The 13578-nt window shown below is 42.6% G+C and overlaps 1 protein-coding gene across 1 annotated transcript in view; it reads right to left on the minus strand.

The window, feature by feature from the left end:
- Positions 1 to 2624: 2624 nt before the first annotated feature.
- Positions 2625 to 13578, minus strand: part of hapln1b (hyaluronan and proteoglycan link protein 1b) — a gene marked incomplete at its 5' end in the record, with an annotated part of 122230 nt that continues 111276 nt past the window's right edge. Inside the window, 2 exons of the mRNA XM_084325031.1 lie at positions 2625 to 5531; positions 8359 to 8661. Of these exons, the coding sequence (XP_084181157.1) occupies positions 5242 to 5531; positions 8359 to 8661 (593 nt within the window). The 3' untranslated portion in view covers positions 2625 to 5241. The remainder of the gene's footprint in view (positions 5532 to 8358; positions 8662 to 13578) is intronic.

The following is a 13578-nucleotide window of genomic DNA, read 5'->3' on the forward strand; positions in this document are numbered from 1 at the left end:
AAAATGTGATTAAATAGAGATTTTGGCAACAGCATGGCTCAGACCGTGAACTGGTTTATATAATATATGGGCTTCCCCCTCTTAGTACATTTTATTTATATAGGTTTTCCCCCTATTAGTAAACTGACCAATCTCAAGCCCCGCCCATATGAAGCCACATAACATGTACATTAAAAGTACAGTAAAAGAAATGTGTCAACCGCACCCAGATAAACAATTAATGTTGACCAGTCTTCTAATTGAGGCCTTTATTTGTCAAAACACATAAAAACACCCGCCTTTATTTGGGACAGGCGTCTATCTGGGACTCTGTTTTTATTTGAAGTTTTACTATATCATAATTATAATATTATGAGCAGATAGTATCTGCTCACATATGTGAAATCACAGGTTATGTAATCCAGTTGATGTTAATCTCATTGAACTGTGTGGTAGTAAAGACCAAAACTGCAATTTTTCAGTTCATATGAGCTTGTTATTATTATTTTCTTTAGCAATTCTTTAGACAACGGCATTGTGTATCACAGTATCTCGATATCATGACTTCAAATTTCATTATATCATCCAGTCCTTGTTCATTTAACATAATCTGTGCTGTAATTGAATAAATGTGCAAATATGGTGATTATCAGCATAATTACCACTGAAATGCATAATGGTGGAGTGTATCCACTTTACCGTTACACTGCGCAGCTAATCAGATCTCTCAGCAGCGCTGCTGGAAGTAAAGACTACCACCAGAGGGCGCTTTATGAACTCATAAGGAAAGTTGAAAAAATAGCAGGGTACCCCAAAAATCACTTGAAGTCCCAACTTTACCATTTGGCTATTATATAACCTAGCCTTCTGGCCTTGGTTTCAACTTGAGACCAAGGCTAGTTGAGGCCAAACGTTGACAGCCGTACTGATAAAGTTGTTTTGACATCATTTGTCAAAATCATTCGTGTGTGTACCTTTTGGACTGCATGTCTCCCTGTTGTTAATGAAAATTAATGAGCGATAGCTAAATGCCCGGTGGACTGTCCTAAAATAGCCCCGGCGGACGACACCAGCGTGAAAATAATGAATAAACACGAAAAAGCAACATCGCACCCAAATGCCGTCATCCAGTTCCTAAAACAATGTGCTTTGACAAACATTTCTCAGTTACTAGATCAACGGAGAAGGACGGCAACTCCATGAAAGGATGTCTGTGTTTCACCGTTTTCCCAAACTGGCAGAAAAAAACCCCACTTGTGCAAACGTCCCTCCCTTTGCAAACACAGTACATTGCTAAGGAATGAAGTCTTTACACCTGGCAGTCACACTGTGGACGGGCTGGCCCTGACCCCAACAACAGACCCGAGGCAAACCCAACATAACGGTAACTCCAATTACCTCGGTAACGTTGTTCTTGGTGATTACGGTCTGATTTGTGGCAACCGGTTCAGAGCGATATGCCCCCCACGCGCGCACAGAGATTGATTGATTGATTGAACATTGTATTGAAAGATTGCAGAATGGGTACAATACAGTACGGCTCAATACACCCAATTGTTAAGGGGATGCAGACCAGAGAAAGACTTTCATCTTGTTTACATCAGGGTCCCCCATTTTCAATTCATCATAACATTTATGACATACAAGGGGCGGCTACGTGGCGTAGTGGGCAAGGCGCTCGCCACGAAATGCTGGAGACGCTGGGCTCGTCAGTTCGAGCCCAGCGCTCCACATTTGCTTTCAGTTTAGCTGGTCGTCCGTACTAATACACATTGGCCGTATTAGGGGGTGGGAAACTGATGGGTGGGGATCGGGTGTTGTGGACAGCGACTCCTACAGGTCGGTTGGTGCGCCTGCGCAGTAGAATCAGGAAGTGTCGGGGGCAGCGTGAGCCTCCCACGCGTTACTCCTCGCCACTGAGAGATCGAGCTGCGCAGGTGAAAAGATGCGACTGCTGTTACCTCAAGTACCGGAGGGGACTTGTGCTATGTATGACTTAGTCCACATTGCAGCCGGCTTGTGGGAGGCAAGAAACAGCGTCCGTGACAGGGGAGGGTTGAATTGGATGATACGAAATTGGGATGGGAGAAAATATAGAAAATGGGAGAAAAAGTGGATAAAAAAAAAAAACATTTATGACATACAGGTAGACAGTACGGTTAGGGTTACATCTAGACATTTATGACATACCAGATCTACAAATGTACAGTACTGTTTATGAGTACAAAAAGAGTCTAAAAAGAGAGTATATACATTTGAGGGGGAAGAAACTGTACATTGGAGGTGGTTGGGTTCGGAAATGTACAGGGGCCAGTTTCGAATTGCAGTCCCCCGTACGTAGGTGCTCATTTAGAGAGGTTTTGAAAGTGGGTAGTGATTCACATTCCTTTACAGCTGTGGGTAGGGCGTTCCACATTGATGTGGCATAATTGCAAAACGTGTTTAGTCCCTTGTTTGAGCCAAATCTGGGTTTAACATGATTTGTGGAGCTCCCTCTGGTGTTGTGGTCGTGGTATTCACTGACCTTTGGGAAGTATTTTGACATGTACATGGGTACCTTAGTGGTGTAGTGTATCTTGTAGCCGCACCCCCCCCCCCCCCCCCCCACCAACACGCCCCAAAGAAAACAAAGAGACAAAACCATCAATTATCTACCGTTTTATTTTCCTCTTGACTTCGGGTCCATAAGGTTTCCTTGTACACTGTGGTTACAAAGGCTTTTAAGGTGGATTAAGGTGGACATACACAAAAAGAGGAAGAAGAAATGACCACTTGGGGGGGTTTCCTTAAAAACACTGAGTCAACTGACATTACATGGTTCATAAGAGTTCATTCAGTTCGATTATTGGTAAAAGGAAACTGTTTTACAGGTAAATCAAGAGAGAATGGATAAAAGGAAACATTGCTTTTCAGGTTTGCATCACAGTGTGATAAACTCCTCTGTATTGTATTCAGTTCACAGCCGCTGTTCAGTCTCCTGATCGACCCAGCCCTGTGCTTTGTTACCAAGGAAAAACATCAACATTTCTAACAAAGTGTCTAAGGCTAATCATAATATAAAGCTATTTCCTCATGTCTGTCCAGCAGTTCTTTTGCGATGACTGTAAGTGTTAGTGTTACCGTTGTTGCCGTCATGGCCTCTCTCTCAGTGGGTTATCGAACCAACGTAGAGCCAAGTAAAGCGCTAACTCGACGCTACCTCACCCGCCGGAGCCCTTTCGGACCGTGAGATCACACAGGAACCAGCGTCCACTATAGCCCTTTACTCTGATATGCTTATATGGACGTACCCCTCGCCCAACCTCCGTGCGCAAATTCGTGGTATTTCTGAAAAGGGCTGTTCGGTCATGACTTCTTGTCTGATTCATGGGGGACTCTGGCGCAGGTTTGCTTGCAGTCCCGTTATGTCAGAGATAGGTTGTCCCTGTGTTGGCGCCGAGCCCTGCTGACCTAACAGTTAGCAGCCAGCAGCCGCTGCCAAGAAAACCACGCTCACATAGCCCCTGGCTCTGCTCATTCACTCTAAGAAACTATTTGTATCAAAAATAGCAGTTTATGGCGCAGATAATAGAGATACAGTAACATTACGTAGATCTATACTGAGAGCTGCTTTGCTGTGTGCTTGTATGCTGTTTGTAGAAGCTCAGTCATGCTCTCTACGGTCTACAGGTCTATAGGTTAAAGCCGAGCACGGAGAAGCAACAGCAGCGAAGATTTACCGACCAGCATAATGTTGCTCTGCGTTTATAGTAATGTGACAACAGAGGAGTGTAATTGACTTCCTGTCAGTCATTTTCTATTGCTGCAAGGGGTATATTATTGTTTTGCCGTGTCCCCTCTAGGCCACCATAGGCCTTCAGGCATCTCTTCAGTATGTTCAGTGCAATGTTTTAATTTGTTTTTCTTTTTTTCTTTTTTTTTATTGGAGTTAGATCTCTCTCTTTCTTAGTACTATGTCTTAGCGAGGGACTCCAGGATAGTGTGGCCAAGAAAATAAAAAACAATAATGTAAATATTTCTATATAAAAACAAAAAACAAAACAAAAACACATTAACAGAAATACAGATCTAGATACTCACATTCTACATATTCATACTTAGAAAAACATAAACAATGATAATGTTTGGCTGTATCTTTTTTTTTTCTTTTCTTTTTTTCTATCCCTTTCTATGATGAGACTAATGTTTGGTCCTCACACAACTCATTAGTATAAAAAAACAACAAAAAGAAAACATAACGGTACGATGAAGTAGAAAGTAATAGCACCCTGTGAAGATGGACAGCAGAGATCGTTTTTCAGTCGTGCTATAGGCCTGCGTTCCGATGTGACGCCAAGCACAGGAGCTAATCGTCCTGTGTTTACTTGTGTATTGTGGCTTTGTCGTAGTTGTTCTAGGTCTCAAAACAGAAAAAACATTAAGTGCCCAAAGTATCAGTCCGATCAGGAGAAGCTTCACTGTGGGTTGGTTCTCAGGCATGTATAGCTATACGGTAGGCCTTGTCCACTTTTTGAGTGACAGCGAGTCACTGTTGGCTATGTGACATCACCCCCTCCCCCGCCCCCGTAGTCCCCCCGATCTCTGCTTATAGGAATTCGATTAAATAACACAAACCTTAAATATGTGTAAACTATCCCTCATTAGAATATCAGGTCCCAGATTACAAAAGACACGGGTTGAGATCACGACCCCTCTCTCTGTCTGACAACAACAACACACATGACCTACAGTTTTTATTGTTAAAATAAAACATCACAGTTTGAATGTGTTCGTTCATGCCAGGTAGACTGTCCCTTATCTCTCTCCTCTCCTCTTTGCTGATCTTCTAACCTTAATCTTTGTTTGAATGTAATTTGTTCCTCTAGTGTGTGTGTGTGTGTGTGTGTGCGTGTGTGTGTGTGTGTGTGTGTGTGTGTGTGTGTGTGTGTGTGTGTGTGTGTGTGTGTGTGTGTGTGTGTGTGTGTGTGTGTGTGTGTGTGTATGTAATTTGTTCATCTAGTGTGTGTGTGTGTGTGTGTGTGTGTGTGTGTGTGTGTGTGTGTGTGTGTGTGTGTGTATGTATGTGTGTGTGTGTGTGTGTGTGTGTGTGTGTGTGTATGTATACGTAGATGTGTGTGTGTGTGTGTGTGTGTGTGTGAGTATGTATATGTAGATGTGTAGGTGTATGTGCATGTGTGTGTATGTGCATGTGTGTGTGTGTGTGTGTGTGTGTGTGTGTGTGTGTGTGTGTGTGTGTGTGTGTGTGTGTGTGTGTCGCGGCCCTCAGTGGTGGCCCTTGAAGCAGTAGGCTCCGTACAGCTTGTGCTTCTTGTCCGGGAAGCCGTTGAACCTCACGGCCGCCTCCGTGGGGCTGCAGCGCTTGCGGGGGCGGGTGATCGGGTAACGGACGCTGCCGTCGGCCAACCAGCCGTTGTCGCAACGGTCGTAGCCCAGCAGCTTCCAGGCGGCGTACATCTGGCCCACCTTGGCGATCTGAGCCCCGTCCTGCTGGCACGCTCTGACCGCCTCGTCGTACGTCAGCTTGGAGGGGTGGATCAGGTAGTAGAAACGCCCTGAGGGGAAGGACGAGGAGGGTTAGACCATAGATATATAACACTAGATGGCTTTTATGCCTTGTTTTTTTTATTGCCTATTGTTTTTATCTCTATCTATCTATATACCATCTTAACTCGCTGAAATCTCGACGGATTTACAAACGGTTTGGTTTATTACAAAGTTATTAACGTGGCTATGATTCTTGCTTGGAAGAATTTTTTCTTTTTTAATTAAATTGTTTTCATATCAAAGTCCATTATAAGTATGCAGTATGATAACTACATCTCTGACGTTTTTAACAAACCAAACGGTTGAAAATTGAGCAAGCTATGGTTATTTCAATAGTACATCCTAGACACGCATGCTCCACCCTCACAAGATGGCCGCCATGTGGCAATGTCGGTCTCCGTTGGCCAGCAGCGCGGGTAAGCCATCTAGTGTTATATATCTATGGGTTAGACGGACTGGCGGACTGAAGCACGGACAGATAGCAGGGCTGTGCGGTCGTTAAAGGGATATTTCACTTTAGTAGGACTTGTCAAAAATCTGCAGCCTCACCTGTGTCTAAACTCATCTACAGTACATCTAAAACAGTACATACTGTAGGGATTTTTTTTGTTACGCAATAATAGAGAGTCATTTTAGAGTAAAAATGACTAGACCATCGTGGGTTCGAGTCCCTGTGATCATAAATCACAAAATCTAAAGTAGGTTCAAGTCCCTGTGATCATAAATCACAAAAGCTAGAGCTGAAGGGTGGGTTCAAATCCCTGTGGGTTAGAGTCCCTAAAGTGTGATTGATGTGATGTGATTTAATGTTCTTTGCCTTACCATGACTTTGTCTATTTTGCTACTATCTATTTTATAATTATTTTATGTCTGCACCTTTTTGTAAATTCTGTGCTCATTTTATGTCTATTTTTACTCAAAGTACTGTGAAGCAATTCTTGTATGAAAGGTGCTATACATAAAGTTTATTATTATTATTATTATTATTATTATTATTATTATTATTATTATTATTATTATTATTATTATTATTATTATTATTATTATTATTATTATTATTATTATTATTATCATCTACTAGTAAACTAGCGACCACTGCTGTCCCCGTTGTCCGCTGTCAATGCCTCCCAGCTGACACCTGGGAAGAATGGCAATAATAATAATAATAATAATAATAATAAAATAATAATAATAATAATAATAAACTTTAGTGGGTTTATGCTTTTGCATGATTGCATTTAGTAGGACACAATTGTGGATCACATCATTTTACTGATTAATTGATTAAAGGTACTATAGATAATAATAATAATAATAATAATAATAATAATAATAATAATAATAATAATAATAATAATAATAATAATAATAATAATAATAATAATAATAATAATAATAATAATAATAATTATTATTATAATAATAATAATAATAATAATAATAATAATAATAATAATAATAATAATAATAATAATAATAATAATAATAATAATAATAATAATAATAATAATAATAATAATAATAATAATAATAATAATAAGAGTAACCATTTAAAAAATGTATTATAATAATAACATCCATAGAGCTTTTAGAAAGGTGTGGAATAAAAGTGTTGCTTTTCCCCAAAAAATTATTATTGATGAATTGATAGAATTTATCATTCAAAAGATTTGTGCGGGTCCAAAATGAATGTTGCAGGCATCATGTATCCCCTCCCTACTTCCCATTTCCCCACGTGGAATGCACCTGATTGGATAAATGACGTGCTCTACTGTGACATCTAGTGGCTGAATGTTATCTATATTAGCTATATTATGTTAGCTATCTATCTATGTTATCATTTTTCACCGAACATATACAGTTCAAAAGATCGATTTGTTGCCGTTCTAAAATCCGTGGCCAAGTTCTTGAGTTACATGACGATATATCAGGTGAGCGGTAGATTTGTATTGGTTTTTACTACCGGGCAGTCCAGTAGAGAGAGAGCGAGAGCGAGAGAGAGGAAGAATGGGAGACAGAGCAGGGGAAGACATTCGGCAAAGAACGGCAGGTCGAGCTCCAGTAGCTCACCACGTACCGCGAGTGCTATTTCAGCGCCGTGGACAACCGCGCTCGCGCGGATCTGGGGCTGAGCGCGTTCGAATCCCGGACGGCAGCCGTGCCTTTCCCAGAGTGTCTTTCCCCCCATCTGAACCCTTTCAGCCTGCTTCTGTCGGTCGAACTTGACCAAGTATGAATGCGACGAAAAAGCGATAAACGCTAAAAAGAACCAGCTGACTGGTCAAAGTTTAAAAAAAAAAAGAACGGCAGGTCCGGGAATCGAACCCGGGTCGGCCGCGCCGCGATGCAGCACGTTACGTGGTTCGCCACTCGGGCGCCCCAGTTGAGCGTCTTTTTATGGCAAAAGTGATTGGTCAGTGTTGTAGCCAACGAGTGTACGTTTCCAAGGATACCCCATGGGGGGGGGGGGGGGGGTGCAAATAAGGGAACTACTGTAGGTGAAAGTTGACGGGCATAAACCAAAAGTGATTCAGACTTCAGAACACACGGCGGTGGATGAGGAAATGGATTTTGGAACGCTTTTTTTCTTTATCAATCCAGGTTGTGTTCGCTTTGTCATTCCGGGGCCCTGCTAGCGGATGGGGCCCGCTTCAGTTGAAAGGGGTGAAAACATACCTAAGGCCACCTATACACACACACACACGCACACACACACACACACACACACACACACACACACACACACACACACACACACACGCACACACACACACACACACGCACACACACACACACACACCCACACACCCTCCCAGCTCCAGTCCCAGCTCATACCTCTGTAGTTGGAGGTGAAACAGAACACGTCGTAGTGGTTCTTCTCCTTGTCCCTGAGGCCGTAGTTCCGGACCCCCGGAACCGTGTTCTTGCCCCCGCAGGGCTCCCTGGGGGTGGTGATGGGGTACTGCGCCGAGCCGTCGCTCAGCCAGCCGGCATTGCACCAGTCCAGCCCTCCTCGCCACGCGTCGTACAGCTGCTCGAAGGACGCTACGATGGCGTCCTGGTCGCGACACGCCCGCTCTGCGTCGTAGAAGTTCAGGTTGTAGCGGCCCAGCCGAGGGAAGTAGGGGAAGACGATGCCTGGAGGGAGGAAGGAGAGAGAGGATATCATAACTGGCTGGCAGGGGTGTAAAAAGTACCCAGAAAAAGTATGGGTACCGTCTCAAAATCTTACTCAAGTAAAAGTCAGAGTATCTGGCTAAAAACACACTTGAGTACAAGTCAAAACGTTTCTACTTTTAAATGTACTTAAGTACTAAAAAGTTAAAGTAAAAAAAGAAATGTCTGACTGTCTATTCTTCTGATAGCAGGTGTTTAATCAAAGATCCCCGCTTTCTAGTCTTGCACAAGGACCAATCAGCATGGGTATGGGCGGGTTCATTTTCCATTGATGGGGATTTGATTGGCTGTTTTTAAATAAAGCGCGGCCGCAGGTTTAATAACGTTAACGTTAGTTCGGCCAGAGAAACAAATATACTAATTAAAATGGTTGGACCTGCAAGATTTGTACTTTGTACTTTGTAGGTCTGCATTTTAAATGTAAGGAGTAAAAAGTATGTTTTTTGTATTGAGTAAAAGTACAAGTATACAAACCTAATAACATTGATGGGCAGTAGCTAGCTACAAGTAGCGACGCTACATAGCTTAACTACAATTCTCAGTAGCGTGATGGTAGCGTCGCTACTTTTTAACCAGGGTAGCGGTCTCTGTAGCGGAGCTATTTATAGAACGAAGTAGTGACGTAGCGACGAGGAAACGCTACACGCTACTGTCGGGAGAAACAGTCTAGACTAGTATAAAGATTTGTGAGGAGAAAAAAAAACTCCCCGTAAAAAACCCACTATGATTGGTTGGTTGGCTTAGATATGAGTATGACGACTCACGATTGGGTATGGTAGGCCAAAACATTACGGGTAGGCCAATCAGAGGCAGGATAGGGCGGGACTCCAACCCGCAAATCAGGAAGTGAAAATCAAAACACAGACGTACTGAATGAATGAATGCAATTTAACGGATTACATGAACCAGTCCGTGCGAAATGGCAGAGGGATTCGATGGCATTGATGAAGATGATGATGTGAATAACAACAATGCCTCTCCATGGCCCTATCTGGGACACATTTATGAGTTTGACTGAAAAACGTCCCACACGTCCAGCACTAACTTGAGAACACATTCAGGTGAGCTGATGAAAATCAACTGTTCCCAAACAGCACACAAGTCAGTACACTTTTTGTCAACAGCTTTAACTAACAGATAGCTGCTATCATGATGTTTCACTGTAGGCAGAAAATGAACAATATTATGGGGGTGGAGAAAAGAAAAAAAGAGGGAAAAGCAGTGGTTCTCAACCTGTGGGACTTACAAATTGTGTACAACAAGTCAGCAAGAGTGGTACATATCTAGCAGCCAAGGATAAGTAGTATTGTTTGTCAGTGTCAAGCTTGAGTGTTATACTCTGAGTACATACTGTAGTAGTATAGACATATTAGCATAGTTGGTAGTAGTATACATGGTAGCATAATACTAGTAAAATTCAGATATTGAAGAAGTGTGTTTTTGGTTGATAAAGTGGGCAGGTTTCAGAAGATGTAGAGTTTAGGGATAAATAATACATAAAGATAGAATAGAAAAGAAAAAGACCATTACTGCATCAAAAGTAATCAACAAACTATACTATAAAAACTGATAAAACCAAATGGTCTCTTTCTTTTCTTTTGTAGAGGCTGCACCCAGCTAAACTTGCCTTCCTGGATTTTGTACATAATACAAGTTCATGTTAAAAGCCAGACCGAGGGCCAGACCGAGGGCTTGTTTCAGTTTTATAATAAACAATCAAACTGAGAATTTTTTTTGCCTGCCTATATTTGTTTGGTGGAAACTTGATAATGAAGTAAAAAAAAAAAGAAAAAAAAAAGTAGTGCCGATGTAGCTAGCTATTTTTGCCATGTTCTTGTAGTGTAGCTTGCTACATTTCTCTGGGGATAGCTTCCATTGTAGTTGAGCTATATTTAACCGAGAGTAACTTGTAGTGTAGCTTGCTACATTTTCCAAGTAGCTTGCCCATCACTGCCTAATAATACTTGAGTAAAGTACAAATCCCCCAAAACAGTACTTAAGTATTGTAACAAAGTACAATTACTCAAGTACTTTACACCCTTGCTGGCAGGGAATACCTGATTTCATATTGTACTGTTCAAATGTATTGAAATGTATTGCATTGTTATGTAACTGTTATGTACTGGGTTGATATTTATCTCCATCAGGCGGAAGGCCTGGGGGAGATCATGTAATCTGTCCGCAGATAATATCGCCGATTAGGATAAAGCGGCCTGAATTCTGGAATATATTTGTTGTGTTATTTCAATGAATTTCCATAATTTAAATACATATACAGTATGCAGTTACACTTTTTGAACGCAAGAGGGCGATACTGCACAGGTCCACTGCTCAGATTGAAATAAGCCCCACCCCCTTTCATTTAGAGACTTATGAGACGTGTCAATGAACTCAGCACTGACTAGCCTACTACGTTCATTGGTATAGGTTAACCACGCCCCTATGCTTAAGTGTGTAACAGTGTAATACTGTGTAAAACTGTAGTAGTTTGTAATAATGTTTAATAATGTAATAGTGTAATGTGTAATAGTGTGTAATGTGTAATAGTGTTATAGTGTGATAGTATGTAATAGTGTGTAATGTGTAATAATGTAATAGTAGGTAATGTGTAATAGTTTGTAATAGTGTAATAGTATTTAATAATGTAATAGTGGGAATGTGTAATAGTGCAATACTGTGTAATAGTGTGCTTTTGTAAGAGTGTGTAATAGTGTACTAGATTGTAATATTGTGCAGGTATAATAGTGTGACAGTGTTATCGTGTGCAATAGGAGTGTGTGGGGAATTCGCTTTCATTGGTCTATGTTTGCCCCGCCCCCTACACATAAGCCCCGCCCAATGTGTCAGCGACTCGTCAACACAGTTGGCCTTTTTTTCTTCCCCGCAGACAGTGGATGATCTCTGCCTATGCCTGCGAGTGTGTTTGATACCGATAATCATAATGAATGGTAATAGATGGTGTCTGCATTTGTTAAATATTGTAGGCGTGTTTGTTTGCTCAGAGAGAGAGAGAGAGAGGGATAGAGGGAGGGAGAAAGAGAGGGATAGAGGGAGGGAGAAAGAGAGAGAGGGAAAGCAAGAAAGAGAGGGAGAGAGGGATAGACAGAGAGTAAGAGAGGGAGAGAGAGAGAAAGAGGGGGATAGAGAAGAAATGTGTGGCTGCAGCCTGGTGGAAATTTGCTCTCTACTGAGAACACCTTTCTAGTTTATAATGACGTCTATTGCTCTAGTGTCTATTCCACGAAGGCACCCGCCCAGTGACCAGAGATGAAACTGAGCTATTATGCAACTGGATTTGTTGTGAAATGTCCCTGTCAAAACAAATTAATCATAATAAAAAAAACCTTGAAAACAGATCCACCCTCTAGGTTTCCTCGTTCGATATTATTGTGTTAAATAGGGAATTTGAAGGGGATGGTGATGAAACCTCAGTATATTGTGGTTCCTCTAAAGACCCTGTGAGCCACATGTCCCCCTCATAAACGTGGGCAGTCGTTTCCCTGGCAGGTGGTCTGGAGGTGGCAGGTGGCGGTGGCAGCCAATGTGCCAGTAATGGCTGTTCTCGGGTTACTCTCATGTATTATGGAGCTGTTCTGACACCGTGATGCATCGGCCCCACTGGAGGAGAGCCCACTGATGAACTATATTTGTTCCGACTCTGTGCGTCAGTGTGTGTGTGTGTGTCTGTGTGTGTGTGTCTGTGTGTGTGTGTGTGTGTGTGTGTGTCTGTGTGTGTGTGTGTGTGTGTGTGTGTGTGTGTGTGTGTGTGTGTGTGTGTGTGTGTGTGTGTGTGTGTGTGTGTGTGTGTGTGTGTGTGTGTGTGTGTGTGTGTGTGTGTCATGGAATGGGACATGTAGGCTCTGCCCCCCCCCCACGGACAGGCGTCCCCCAGGGCTCGGTCTACACTAAATATCTGGGTAACATTATCACGTTGTCATGCCTTCTCATATCACTGCTATGCTGATGACACTCAACTCTTTCTCTCCTTTCCTCCCTCAGATACCCAAGTCTCTGAGCGGATCTCGGCCTGCCTGTCCGACATTCCCGCCTGGCTGGATGACCTCAAACTGAACCTACAGATACAGCCCTGAAAAATCAAGCATCTACTGCGCCTCTACCACTCCTCCACCACTCCACTCCAAACTGATTTTGTGACTCCTATTGTTCTGGACCGCGCCAGATTTCACACCTCCACTGCCTCCCACAGGCTGGGGAGACTTTCATCTTACATTTTTATTCGTCCCAAATGTCCCAGCCCCATCCGATTTCTTAGCTTTTTTCACTGTTTATTTATCATGCATTGCAACACTAATATTATGGTCAGTACCCCAAGTCAGACTGCCCATATAAAAATTATCTTGGGGGTCTGAGGGCAGTAGCCCCCGTCCCCCTCCCTGGGGAAGCACTTAAGTTAAGTACCATCCCTTTGTTTACGTTTAGACCCAGCCACCAGCCCCCGAAAATTAACGCCTGAGTGCTAGTTCTAAAGTGACAGAGGAGTGGCAGAAGGGACCTGAATCTGAAGGGCTTCATCTGTAAGCAAAAACGGCAAAACGTCTAAACTTGCCGGCCAAATCCTCCCCGCTAACCGACAATCAATCACAGTGGAGAATGTAGCCGTGGCTTTGTCCCCGACCGTGGCTTTTTATTTATTATTGTACCTTTATTTACCCAGGGTAGGTTCTGAGCACGGATGCTCTTTTTCAGCTACGCCCTGCTTCACATTCACACAAGTTCCATTCACACAGCAGTTGGGGGTTAAGTGCCTTGCTCAAGGGCACTTCAGCGGTTGGTGTTAAGGGTATGGGAGAGAGTTATTCATTCACTTTCCCCAGCCCAGATTTTTCCTGCCGGTACGGTGGGATCGAACTGGCGACC

The sequence above is a fragment of the Notolepis coatsorum genome (assembly GCF_963971535.1).
Source record: "Notolepis coatsorum genome assembly, chromosome: 11".
NCBI classification, from domain to species: Eukaryota; Metazoa; Chordata; class Actinopteri; order Aulopiformes; family Paralepididae; genus Notolepis; species Notolepis coatsorum.